Source organism: Panicum virgatum, chromosome 3N (genome assembly GCF_016808335.1).
Source record: "Panicum virgatum strain AP13 chromosome 3N, P.virgatum_v5, whole genome shotgun sequence".
Taxonomy (NCBI): domain Eukaryota; kingdom Viridiplantae; phylum Streptophyta; class Magnoliopsida; order Poales; family Poaceae; genus Panicum; species Panicum virgatum.
The window spans coordinates 15,652,888-15,666,555 of NC_053147.1; the positions used below are offsets into that span (position 1 = coordinate 15,652,888).

Here is a 13,668-nt window from a genome sequence, read left to right on the forward strand (position 1 = left end):
CGTGGCGCCGGCAGTGGTGGGTGCGGCACGAGCGAGCGGGAGTGCGGGAGTGTCGGTTCACCCGTGGGAGTGTGTGAGACACGAGACGGCGGGACGCAGGCAGCATGCGGAGTCAAACCGGACGCACAGCATTGACTCGGGCAGGAAACTGCAGGCTGCAGCTAGCATTGACCCGGTCGTAACCTCCATTCTGAAACGAATCTTTTGAACAATTTTGTTTTTTTTTTGAAACGAAGATCTTAACTTCTCAACAGCCCTTTGACTGGCTGGGCGAAGGTGAACACGTACGCATGTCGTGCTGATCGCTGGATATTACTCCAATAAGGCTGACCACAGCGGAGGGAGCAAGAGCAAATTTGCTCCCTCCTCGTTTCCCACGCCCTCTTTGTCTACAGTGCCAAACAGTACATCTACAGTGTCAAACAGTGTATTTGCTTCTTCATTTGCTCCTTCCACCGTGGACGGTCTAATGCCGCCCATACGTAGGCGCTACGGTTGTCTTTTTTTTTTTCCGAACGAGCGAGTCAACGGTGTGACGAGAGAGCAGCCGCTGCTATTCTTCAGCGGATCTCCGGAATCAGCAGCGACGACCACGGAACGACGACGTGCCTGGCGGTGCATCGGACCACGCACAAACACACCCTGCTAATGTCAAACCGTGACCCGGCCCGAGGCGACGTTGACCCCGCACCCTGCACCGCGTCCAAAGTCAACATCTGGCGCCGCAGCAGCCGCCAGTGGTCAACGTGCGTGATGCGTACCTTCGAAAAAAAAAGTGCACGATGTGCAGAGCGCAGACCAGGGCACCACGTTACGGGAAATGGACGGAACAGTGGCAGTTTTCTGAACACGGACACGAGCTCTGCCCCGTTCCATCGACTCGCAGAGGGGCAACCGAACCACCAATGGTGGCTGACAAGCGTACACAGAGCACAGAAGTTGTATGCTATGGTGAGGAAAAGGACATCCGCGACGACAGAACTGCGAACGCCGCATGAAAATTGAGCATATTTTCTTCCCTTCTAAGTTCTAAGTAAACGATCTAGCAAGCACAAAAACTGTTACTCCCTCCAGTTCTTGCCACAAAAAAACGACCGAAAGGAGTAGAAAACTAAGCAAAATTTTGGCCTCCTGCCGCGAGGAGACGAAGGAAACTCAACTACGAAAGCTCGAACTGAACGAAACTCACGCGACGAACAAAACTTCAAGCAGGAAGCCAAACGGTCGATCGAGACTAGGCGACCGCGTCAGCTGTCCGGCTCCCCGATCTTGTCGTCTCTACTGCTGTCGCCGCCGCTGCTCGCCGGCGGCGGCGGCGGCACAGTCCCGCTGCTCCCGCCGGCGCCGCTGCTGCTGCTAGCGCCTATGTACGACTTGATCGCGGCGGCGAGCACCGCGGGGAAGTTGGGGTCCGACGCGATCACGGCCGCCGCGCTGACGGTGTCGCTCGCGTCCGCCGGCGCCGCCTTGGCGGTGCCCGCCGCGGCCTGCACGGCGGAGAGCTTGGAGGGGTCGTACAGCTTCTGCCCGAACAGCTGCGGCAGCGCCGCCGGCCGCGCGGCGTCGGCGAGCGCGGCCTGGAGCTGCGCGGGGTCCGGGTGCGGCTGCTGCTGCTGCGGCGGCGGCGGCTGCGCGCCCGGGCCCGGCTGCGTGAGGTCCAGAGTCACCGTGGGGAACGGCGCCGACGCCGAGATGGTGGCGACGTTGGACGAGCACGGCAGCACGGCGCGCGCCAGGAAGTTGGACCCCGCCATCAGGCTGCCGTCCGCGCTCGGCATCGAGCCCGACAGCAGCATGGACGCCGCCGCCGCCGTGGTCGACGCCATCGGCATCGCGGCCGGCGGCAGCGGGTGGTTGTGGTTCCCCTCGTACGTCGTGATCACCACCGTCGTGTCCTCGGCGCATCTCTGGACCTGCCATCACACACACCGTACACGTGATCCAACGTGCCGTGAATCCACGGTACACACATCGAAATGTTCGAAGCCTTCAGCCGATCACAGCCAGCTTCTAGCTTCCATCAGCGTACCTGCTTGCGGACCGGGCAGCCGGCGGCCATCGTGCACCGGTAGTACGCGCGGGGGCACGGGTTGCCCTTGGCCATCTTCTGCCCGTACTTCCTCCATTGGCATCCATCACTGATCTGCGTGTCACCAAGAACAAACATTTGAACAAATGAACAAAAACAAGCTTGTTGCCTAGTAGTCCAGAGAGCGAGAACCACTGACGACTTACCATGGCTGCCTCGGAGCGGGCACGGACGGAGACGCGGGCCTTCCGCATGGTGGCGGCCTCGGGGACCGGCTCGGGGCCCTTGGCGGGCAGGAACTTGGGCACCTTGCTGTGGAGCCATCCCTGCGGCACGTGGTGCGGCGGCGGGTCCTCCGGGCTGCTGCCCCTCTGGTCCCTCTCGTGCGCGCCGCCGCGGTGGTGGTGGTGGTGGTGATCGAACGTCGGCAGCGGCATGACGTCCTTGCTACTGATCGTGGCCGCGTTGCCCTTGCCCGGGCAGTAGTCCACGGCCGGCGGCGGCATGGCCGCGTCCGTGTTGCTGGGCGACGCCGAGCAGTCGCCGCCGCGCATGTCCGCCCCCGCGGAGCGCAGCGGTGGCTCGTCGGGTGACGCGGCGGTGCCGAGGCTGATGAACTGCCGCGGGAGCAGCTGGCTCCCGTCCTGGTCCCTCTTCTCCGGATCAACGTTGAGCTGCTAATCACAAAGTACAGTTCAGCATGGCGAATCGATCAGTGTGCACTCTCGCTTGGCCGCACCCATGGATCGAAGTTTTCTTGGTCTGTTGGTGTGTTGTTACCTCATGGCCCGGAGCGCCGAGGCCTCTATGGTTGTTCCTTTGCTGCATCAGTGTGAGGACGTGCATCTGGAGGGAGTTGTAGTTGGCGGTCACCCGGTTGAGCATGTTCTTGAGCTGCTTGTTCTCTTCGTTCAGGCGCTCAATCTCGGATTTGGCCAGTGCCAGCTGATCATATTTAGTACGCAGTACATCAGAAGCTAAACGACACCAATCCTAAACTTTTTGTTTCTCGCTAGAGTCACGTAATACCCCCCACATGGAGAGGTTTGACTACACTAATTAATTGGTGCATCTGAAATCAAGTTTCCAAGAACAAAGCTATCGATATTATTGGCAGTCAAGCACACATGGCGTGGATCACGGCTCGTTCAGTTGTTTCTAGCCCTGCAGGAGTGATTTCTTCCTCACCTCAGCTTTGGTCTCCCTGTGATCTACCTCGTTGGAGGAGACGCCGTCGTCGACGATGGACTCCTCGCTCCCGCTCTTCCTCCTGCCGACGTGCAGGCCCATCTGAAAATAAAGCCGATCGCGTCGCATCAGGAAAAACCAGCGCCGATCCGGGAGACGAGGGCGGAAGAAGAAGAAAAAAAAAAAGAGTTGGCGATATGAATTCAGAGAAGCAGTTTCACCGACGGACGTTGATGGTCAGGTCGTCTTTGTTCATGCTGAGATCATCCGGCGCGCCGGCGGCGGAGTGGGAGCGGCCGGCCGCCTCCTCCTTCCGCTTCTCCGTCTTGAAGAAGTCCATCTCGCCCACCACCCGCCGCGCCTCCGCGCCTGCCTCCCCGGCGTCGTCGTCGTACCCGAGCACCACCGCCTGGAAGCCCGCCGGCGCCCCGGACGGCTCCCGCTCGGCGCTCGCCGGTGCGCCACTGCCGTTCAGCTTGCGCTTCCCCAGGTAGGACTCCATCATGCGCACTCTAAACGGGGAATAATGCGTGTCAATGGGGGCGAGCTGAGACGACGGGGAAGAAGAAGAAGGGGGGAGGAAGGAGATCGAATGCCGGGGAGGGACGTATAAGAAGGCGGTGGGGGGCACACGTGGCGGGGCTCCGCGGCCCCGGTCGCCGATCTGAGTCCATCTTTATAGGCAGTGTTGGTGACCATTGACCAGGACGGGAAGGAGAGGATCGGAGGAGGAGAGAGATGGGGTGGGCATTGGCGTTGGCATGCAGTCGCGCGTCAAGTCAGAGGCCGAGGCCTCCTCAGAGCTGATGCGATCGCCTCCAGTCGCGCACCCGCGACGACTCGCCGCCCAGTCCATGTCCATGAGGAGGGAGAAACGGAGCTGTGGCGCCCGCACGAACCGGGCGCGAGCAGAGGGGAGGGAGGCAGCAGGGGGAAATGGTCAGCCACCGGTAGACTGGCTATCGGTCGGGCGGTCAGCTCCCGATCCGAGAAATGGCGGGGCTGGCTGTCATGCACGGTGACCTGGGTTGCATGGACTCGCGACCGCCGCGTCGTCGACACGTACTCCCGCTGTATCCTTTTTGGGATTGTTATGGACGGTGTCTTGGTTCGGGGTTGTTGACTGAGCAACTGCGCCGGTGCACCGGAGCGTTGGTTTTGCGGTGGCTTTACGGTGTGTTGGTCTCATGGATAGCCTCATCCGCCATTGGGTTGGTACGGCATGCATTGCATGCAAGAGAACCGGGTCGTCCAGTGCCTGTTCACGGATCCAATCGGTCATGCTTGCTGCGGTCCAGCCGGTGCACCGGATAGCTACCTGTAACCACTAGATCATGATCAAGATGAGATGCACATGTGGACATCTCTAAATAAATCTCAAGGACAATTGTACTTGCTTCCAAAGAACATTAAGCTTATCCAAAAAAAAAGTGTTAAGGGTGGTAACCGGCATGCTCATGTAAACACAAATGCTGACATGCTGAAGGGAAGTCGCGGGTACGTAACATTCTCCGTTCCTGACTGTATATATCCACTAGTGGATAGAAGGTCCGACGACTTTGATTTGTAAATAAATTTGTGCTACTCATTCTGTCTAGTAATTTTTTATAGCGGACTTTCTATAAGGTGAATTTCATGCTTTTCCCCTCGTTTATGACATGTTGGCTCTCGGGACATTTCTTTTTGGCATTTGTCAAGTTCGCCTGGCCTCTGGGCACGTCGGAACCACATGAGTTCACCAGGGTGGAGCACGGTCCGCCAAAATTGACACAGGTTAGGTGCTATTGATGAAACATGGTAAGCCTATCTTTCTCCATATGAAAGTGCTGAGGGCACATAGAGATGTGGGTAGATGAAGTCTCAAAAAGCGAAGGTCGAGCTATAGATCATGTGACCTGCACCAAAAAGATGGTTGATTGGGCTTTCTCCTTGATCAAAGCAGATCAGCTCGCCAAATTCGTTGATCGAATCGGGCACCCTGAAACGTCGAATGAAAATATGTGGTCTTTCTACAACTCTATTTATATGATAGTCCCAACTCCTTTCCCCTATCCCTCTCCCTCCCTCGTATTTAGGAGGGAGAGCGCTCGCTCTCGCCGCTCCGGTGAGGTAATCGCCGCTGCGGATGGCAATACGCCATGCTAGGCCACCCATCGCCGCACCCGGCACCGTGGTCGTGTCCGCGGCCTCGCGCTCTCCCTCCCCGTTCTTTTCGCGAGCCAAACCGAGCCTCGGAGCGCCAACTCGACCAACTCCGGCAAAGCTCCACCGTCGGCCATCACCGCCCGGCTCGCCGCCGGCAACCCTGACCTATCCATCCCTCCCAGCCACTAGATCCCGAGCGGACGGTCCAGATTAGATCTAGAATGCCAATCAACAGAAGTCAATCGGCCCCGCCCGCTGCTCACGTGGCAGCCACGTGCGGTCCACCTCAGCGCCACGCAGGCGCCATGCGTGCGCTGACCGCGTTGACGTGGTCAAGCTGCAGTCAGCCCCTCGCTTTTTGCAGAAAAACCCCTTCAGTTTCTTGTATTTGCAAATCGGTCCACCGTAGTCTTATAGCAGTTCTGCGCTTTGCGGCTAAGCCCTTGCTCCCGTCGGATTTTGTGAAACAGGTCCAAAAGTCATTTTAAACTCAGTTTTGAGTTGTTTTTTAATTTGAAAATAGTTTAGCTTTATTACAGAATTGCCCCTGACCTTGTTTTAGCCATAACTTTCGCATTGTAGCTCCGTTTTAGCCCGTTCAAGTTGCGTTAGGATCGTATCGTCATAAGCTTCGCGTTAGCAGTGTTGTGAACCATGTTTCATACTTTTGAAAATGTGACCTTTTTGCCAACTCGTTTATGTTTATGCAAACTATGTTTCTAATTAAATAAAACTATAGTTTTTCACCTTGTCCTTTTATAAAGCAATGCTAACATGATAAATAACAACATAAATGTCTTTTCAATAATAACCTGCTTAGACCTATCATAAAGTAAGTAGTGATCGAACTAGTTGCTCTTATAAGCTTTATGTGTGTCTCTTGCGCTTCGTTAGTCGTGTCATCACAATGATAGCTCTGTTTTTCGTCGTTCGTGCGCTCTCTCGTTCGCAGTGCCAAGTCTTAACGTTTAGATCATTCTCTGTCTAGTTTCTCTTTTGTATGATGTATTGTTCTTAGTATTGTCTATTTGTCTGTTTGTGTTGCTTGGATGCTGCGAATAGAAGGACGTTTGGTTAGCGTTGAAGACCAGGAGCTGAGGACCGACAAGTGTGCAGAAGAGCTGGAGATCAAAAGATAGAGGACAAAGATTTCTGAGCAGCTAGGATTTGGATTAAGGCAAGTGCAGACACCATTTGATCATTTTGAACCTACTCACCATTTACTTTTATGCATGTGTCTAAATGTGTGAACCCTAAGGATTTGACTAGCCACTTTTATACAAATATATTACCTTGGGGGTTACGGGTAGAATAGGAGTTGTTTAGATGCTTAGTGCTACTCACCTTACTCTAATCACTCTTAACTTTATGGAATTATTATGAATTCATATGGTGGAGATGCTTCATGACTGCGGTCATGGTTGGTGATGATGGATGCGGAAGGCATCGTGGTTTATATGTGGGAAAGGGAGAACGGATTGCTGTAGTGTGCCTGGGTTGCCGGGGGCATCCGTGTCTACCCTCCATAAGGACCGGTTCGTGGATGGTCAACAGGGACAACAGTACAACTCCAAGCCTAATGGGCTCTGGCTTGACTAAGTAACAGGTCCCTCAATGTAGGGGGGAACTTTTGCATTGGAGTGTTGTTGGGGTTTCTCGAGATTTTAGTATGGCTTCTGGTAGATCCGTGGAGTCGGGGACGTTGCCATGCGCCCGCGTTATACCTAGCGAGTGAAGCCCTACACTTGACACCTGCGAAAGGTCTTGTAGTGACCCCTGGCCTATTCTCCTTGGAAGAGTTAGGGGGTCGACGGGCCCCGGGCATAATGGGAATCACTTCTTGGAGTGAAAGTGTACACCTCTGCGCAGAGTTATTAAACTGGTATACTAGCCGTGCTCACGGTTATGAGCGGCCCTGCACCCTCACATGATTAGAAGCTGTAACTCCTTTTCTTTTGGAAGATGTTGGCGAGGTTGGAACCTCGTGTTAGAGGGACTGCGATCCCGTGTTCTGTTTGGAGTTGCCACTCCAAGGTTTTACCTAATGAGGCTGCGACCTCAGTGAAGTGTTTATTAAAGACAACAACTGTTTTATTGCAACATACCTAAATGTTACTTGAACCTTAATTAAGGGTGGGATCTTTATTACCAATTATTAGTAAACAGGTTGTTGATTAAAATGACCAAGACTATTAAAATGATGCTACCGCAGTTAAACAGTGTTAGCATTACCTTTTGTATAAGCCTTGCATATCATTATACTTTCCGTCTGTACTTGCGGAGTTCGACATGGACTCACCCTTGCTCCCCCCCCCCCCCCCAGTGTGTAGTAAGGTGCTGCTCAGAAAAAGGATAGAGATGTTGTGGAGTTTCCTTGAAGATTGTCAGAAGTGCTTGGCGTACTGAGTCCCCAGTCAACAGTCCCTGCTGAGATGGAGCCTGAAGTGAAGCCTTAGCTACCGTTCCGCGTTACTCTGATGATGTAAGTGTTAATATAGTTATGTTTACGCTTTATACATTGTTTATCTGATATTCTTTCATTCTGTGTTGTATGTGTGGACTTCCTGGGTACACATATGATGACTCTGGGCTTTCTTTGGAAACCAGGGTGTGACACGCCACTTTAGTGTCCCGCTGTCAGCTATTTTGGCTCGATTCTGGGTGGCCAGTATTTTATAATAAAACCTCCTGAGACGTACGTGTTGACTTCGTTACCATATCATATTTTTCGTTGACCACACGGTTGAGTAGTGCCATGAGTTTAGTTTATTTTTATCCTTGCTAATGATTAGTGACACAGTACTCGCCGCATTCTGTCGAATTCTTTTATTCTTTACCTGCTGGAAATGGTTCTCATTCAGTCATGTCAAATGTACGTACTTCACTACTGTAGTGAATAGTGATAGTTGTATCGTGAAAACTACACTTGTGTGGAACGTGGACGTAGATAGAAATGTTGAAACTTTGATATGTGAACACATTCTCAGTGCGAAATTTTAAGAGTGACTAGCAAGGTAAAAAGAAAAATTCTAAGGGGGTATCAATAATTTTCACCCAGGAAGAATTTCTTTTGATAAAGGAAGCTTTTATTAAAGGGTTAATTGGATTCATGCCATTACAATTTCTCGAGTTCACTGATCCGCCATTACAATTCGTCATATTGGAACCGTGCCACTGCAATTTTACAACTCTTCAAAACCTGCCACTACGTGCCCCTTCGATGTGTTTCTTAAAATTTTTGGACCAAAATACCCCTGCCCTCCTTTTTCCTCTCATCCCCTCCCTCCTTGCTCTCTTCCCCAACTTCGTGCACTTCCCCGTCGCCACGCTCGCCGCCATGTCCCCCAACTCCGTCCACTTCGCCGTCGCTGCGCTCGCCACCATGTCCCTCGGTGCTGTGCTCACCACCGCCAACCCGCTCAACACGCCCGCCGAGATCGCCAAGCAGGTCGCCGACGCGCGCCCCGTCCTCGCCTTCACCACCCAGGACCTCCTCCCCAAGCTCCCCGCCGGCCTCCGTGTCGTGCTCCTCGAGCCCGAACGCCTCCCCTCTGACCCCGCCGTCGTCGTCGCCACCATTGGGTGTCATGGATGTCGAGCAACCCTAGCACTGGCAGGGCGCAGAGAGATCTGCCGCGATGGAGGAACGGGCGCGCGGAGACGATGCGGCTGAAGGATGCGCGCGGCACATGCACGGGCGAGGTCGGCCGCCTCGTCGAGGCGGAGGAAGATCTCCTCCAGTGTGTGTGGGGGGGGGGGGTGGGGGACTAACTGCGTGTGCCTGGTGCGGGCGACACGACTGGGGGCGGTGAGGTGCTCGTCCACCGCGCGACGAGGCGGAGCACCTCGTCGGCGCTCCCCAGACGCCGCGAGGCGTGCGGTGCGGCGGGAGGCGCGCTCGAGGCGGCGCCAGCGGCGGCAAACGAGCGCGCAGGCGTCGAGGTTGCGAGTGCTGCCGGCGCCGCGCCGACGCGGCGGATCATGTCATCGAGAAGCTCAGAGGCAGTCCAGAGGGGATCTGCCATGGAGAGAGCAAGGAGAGTGGATGAGATGAAGAAGAAGGGCAAGGGTATTTTGATCCAAAAATTTTAAGAAACACAACGAAGGGGTACATAGTGGCAGGTTTTAGAGAGTTGTAAAATTGCAGTGGCACGGTTCCAATATGACGAATTGTAATGGCAGATCACTGAATTTGAGAAATTGTAATGTCATGGATCCAATTAACCCTTTATTAAAACCTCAGTAGCAATACATCGAGTGATACAAAGCCAAAGGAGACGAGTTTCGGCCTCTGTCTAACATGAGCCACACACTCAAAGAGACACAATTTAGTGACTATCAATTTGTAAACTAGACCGCCACTCATGTAAAGCTGGATAACGAGACAGCTCAGCTCGGCTTAGCTGGGCTCGTTTTGGCTCGTTAAGATAACGAGCCGGCTCGGCTTGGGTCGTTATCTTAACGAGCTAAAAGTTCGGCTCGGCTCATTAAAAGCTCGAGCCGGCTTGTAGGCTCGCGAGCGAGGTATAAAAAATACACAAAATATAATATTTGTATTTATTTAAAGTTTAAAAATAGTAATAATACAAAAAGTAATACATCTAGCCACTTTAAATTGAAAAAAAACTTAATATATGCTAACATATATAATGCATGACTTGAAGTAATACAAAACTAATATAAATTTTACTGTTTTTTCTTCAATGTGTAGCTCGTTTGGCTCGCGAGCAGCTCGTGAGCTGGCTCGAGTTGGCTCGTTATAGCTAACGAGGTAAAATCTTGGTTCGGCTCGGCTCGTTACCCTAACGAGCAGAGTCGAGTCGAGCCGAGCTAGCTACAAGCCGAGCGAGCTAACGAGCTTCGAGTTTTTCGTCCAGATTTACACCCATGTGCCTGGGAGAAAATATCTTTGACCACATGTGTCAGCTGTTGTGATACCGCTACAACTGTATCTTGCAAATATAATCCGGCTTCTGCAGAATAGCCCAAGTATGTAGCTAGTGGGTAACCAAATAGATAACCTGCACAAGAGACATAATTTTTTTTCTTTTAAAAAATAATATCATTCATATCATGTGTTTTACTACATGTTAAGGTGTGCTTCGTTTCTTGAACAAGATCAGGAGTTACAACTTAATTAGGTCACGTCTTGAAGCCCATTTTTTGTGTCCTTCGAAAGAAAACTATTTTCTTTGTTCATACACTGGTACGTACTTCTTTCTGATCTGCCTGCTGATTTTGATTTATCTAATATCTAATGTTTCATATAGGGCCTCATGAATTTTGTTCATGGTTCGAGGATCAAGACCATCAGGCCAAACTATCCCAAAGAAATTTTTAGACATGAGATACTCCAATATTTCCTGGACATTCCTTCTACTGCTTTGTTTTGTTTCGATGGCAGATGCAGAGTACATGAAGTACAAGAATCCAAAATAGCCTAATGGCATCAGACTGAGAGCGCATGGGCATTCTGATGATGAGTGAGTTGACTTTTCTTCTTTTCTCCTCTCTTTTTGGTACTTGATGCAAATGGAGAGAAAATTAGAGGGGTCAATTCTTTTTTGACGCCATGATGATGATGATGCAGCTACGTTTCATGGTCTTATCCGTTGAGAGTAGTGTTAGGTGCGAGATGAGAGCGTGAAACCTCTAATTTATGTAATATTGCTACCTTTTTGACTCTATGTATGGGATATGGACCTTGTATTGATATTGTGTGATTTAGCTTTTCATATTTGTGCTAGATGTTAATATTAATGTGTATTTTCTGATGTGTTAATTTCATTGTGACCTAACTATTGAAGGTTTTGCAGCAGTGTCGCCCTCTGGGTGCGGCAGTGCCGCTCTCACCAATAGCAGCCAGGCTCCTTGCTGTGCTTATCTTGTCATGTGCATCACATTATTCGTGTGACACTATGTTATAAGCACCCTACAACAGACATGGATGCAGGGGAGACCTCTTCATTCTTCTAAATATGTGAACATGACCGTGTCATGCAAATTTGGGAATTCAAATCCCATTCACATATTTAGAGGGAGGATCTCCAACTTTCATCTAAATATGAGAATCTTGGCGTCTTATGCCAAATTGGAATTTCAATCCCTATTATCATGGCCTGCAGAGGCTCAAAAAATCTTAATTTTATGATTATATCTTTTGTAAGTTTTAATTGTGTTGTCATCAATCACCAAAAGGAGGAGATTGTAAGTTTTTTTTTGAGAATGGAGGAGATTGTAAGTTTAATCAAGCCCTAATGTGGGTTTTGGTGTTGATGAACACCTAATTAGAGGACTAATGAGATTTATCGAGATGACAAACAGGCACATGGAATAGATGAGGCTCTAATTTCATTTCATGACGACATTCTGCTCATTGGAGGTTTAAATTCTTTTACATTTTGAAAATTGTGTTTAGGAATCACCGTACTATTAAGAGGGACTAAAACCTCTATTCAAAATGTGCACCCAAGTGCTCAAATTCTACACACATATCCTCCTTTCCCTAGCATTGACAGCAATGCTTTTCATTCTCACCAGTTGCTGTCTTTGCTTGTGCGGCAGTGCCGCAGTTCATGTGCGGCATTGAACTGACCATTGGGACCAGGGGGTATTATTACCACCTTATCTTCTCCCCAACAGTTCTCTCCTAGCTTGGTTCAGTTCGACAGAACAACGGCACGTGCTCATCTCTCTCTCCTCCATTGGTGCTCTTCCAATCTCTCAAGCTTCCTCTTGATATTTACCATCAATGATCCTTGAGAGAAAAGTGCTCCAAACTCGAGTAGAGAGCAAATCCACTGATCACCATTGTTTAGCAGCACTTAGTTCACATTTTGGCCGGTGGTTTGTGTTTGTTACTCTTAGAGCTTGGCTCCTAACCGGCTAGCTAGCGCATCGCCCTAGAGCTTGCTTACGTTTGTGGCAGCCTAGGGAGGTTTGTAATACCCTCTTATAGCTAAAGAAATCATCCCACACTTCAAGAGTTTGCTCTCTTGATTAGAGAACAAGGTAAGGCTAACCTTTGTGGTGAGCCCAAGCCTTTTGTGGCTTCCTCAACAACGTAGACTTAGGCAAACCTTGGTGGCGAGCTGAACCACAGGATAAATAATTATGTCTCGCGTGCTTCATTTCAGTCTTGTAAGTTCATATTGTGATTATGATTTGTGGCCGATCTACTTGCTTAGTTGTCGATATGTGGTCTATACCCTTGTAGGAAAGTCAGAAATTTACCTGATCTAAATTTACTCGAGCAGATTTTGAATTATGAACTGACCTTGTCTGTAGGTGTGGTAGTGCCACTGTGGAATTTGACCTGTATTTGAGCTGAATTTTTATAGGCCTATTCACCCCTCTATTGGCCTTTAGAGATCCTACAAATATCACTCCACGCTTAGGATTCCTCAGGAGCTATTATGAAACTACATGAATCGATATGATTCGATGTGATGACTTAATAAAACATTTAATCTAATTTTACCTCATGTGTACTACCCACAATGCCCCTGAATTGTCCAAGCTTCATCATCTTCTCTCTTTTATTGCATACCTCTTTTATTCGATGTGATGATTTAACCATGTTTTTTATCGCGCGCTATGAAAATTAGCGGCGGGCTTTTCTGGCCGCTATCTCGCGCTATAGCGCCGCTATAGTGCCGCTATGGCCGCGCTATAGCGGCAGCTACGCGCAGTAGCGGTAGTCTGCTGTTGCCGCTATTACGCCGCTATAGCGGCGCTATAGCGTGCTATTTGTTTCAAAAAAACCAGAAAACATGAAAACCATGATATATGCATATATGATATATCTGATAACATAACATAAGTACATAATAGTGATAAGTGATAATATTATCCATGAAGGCATAAAAGCAAATAGTCATACAGCCATGAAGGCATAAAAGCAAATAAGTTCTTAGTTCACACAACAATCCAACATAATGCACACAAACAAGCTGTTCAGCCATACATAAAGGCATAAAAGCAAATAAGTTCACAATTCACAACCATATAGGATAGCTGATAATGGAATTAAGTGCATGCAAACAGCCATATCATCAATATGTAGAGTTTGGGCCGGGCTGTTTTCTTTTTTTTTATCAACATATGGGCCGGCCTGATCAAATGACAATACACCAGAATAGCGGCACTATGGCGCTATTCCAGGATAGCGGCGCTATAGCACGCTATAGCGCGAAAAAGTGCAATTGCATCACGGTGTTTCAATTGGCGCGCTATAGCGCTGCTATAGCGCGCTATTTAAAACATGGTGATTTAATAAAACATTGTCGGTGTCTTGACCCGTTGTT

At 50.2% G+C, this 13,668-nt stretch overlaps 2 protein-coding genes across 2 annotated transcripts; both read right to left on the reverse strand.

The window, feature by feature from the left end:
* Positions 1–982: 982 nt before the first annotated feature.
* Positions 983–3,067, reverse strand: LOC120667598 (WRKY transcription factor 42-like). Its single transcript, XM_039947641.1, has 5 exons — positions 3,059–3,067; positions 2,810–2,974; positions 2,236–2,703; positions 2,030–2,143; positions 983–1,913 (listed from the first exon to the last, which is right to left on the reverse strand). Exons 1-5 carry the CDS (start codon positions 3,065–3,067, stop codon positions 1,248–1,250), a joined length of 1,422 nt encoding a protein of 473 aa, XP_039803575.1. The 3' UTR covers positions 983–1,247.
* Positions 3,068–3,187: 120 nt separating this feature from the next.
* Positions 3,188–3,832, reverse strand: LOC120667599. Its single transcript, XM_039947642.1, has 2 exons — positions 3,447–3,832; positions 3,188–3,319 (listed from the first exon to the last, which is right to left on the reverse strand). Exons 1-2 carry the CDS (start codon positions 3,720–3,722, stop codon positions 3,188–3,190), a joined length of 408 nt encoding a protein of 135 aa, XP_039803576.1. The 5' UTR covers positions 3,723–3,832.
* Positions 3,833–13,668: the final 9,836 nt, after the last annotated feature.

What these genes read in the sequence shown, in the direction of transcription:
- LOC120667598 (XM_039947641.1), bottom strand. An exon ending in TCGGCGCTCCGGGCCATGAG is followed by an intron (nt 2,704 to 2,809) that starts GTAACAACACAC and finishes TGTGATTAGCAG; the next exon opens with CTCAACGTTGATCCGGAGAA. An exon ending in GCTGCCCGGTCCGCAAGCAG is followed by an intron (nt 1,914 to 2,029) that starts GTACGCTGATGG and finishes GTGTGATGGCAG; the next exon opens with GTCCAGAGATGCGCCGAGGA.
- LOC120667599 (XM_039947642.1), bottom strand. Translation starts at nt 3,722, where the DNA reads ATGATGGAGTCCTACCTGGGGAAGCGCAAGCTGAACGGCAGTGGCGCA. An exon ending in AAGACGACCTGACCATCAAC is followed by an intron (nt 3,320 to 3,446) that starts GTCCGTCGGTGA and finishes CTTTATTTTCAG; the next exon opens with ATGGGCCTGCACGTCGGCAG.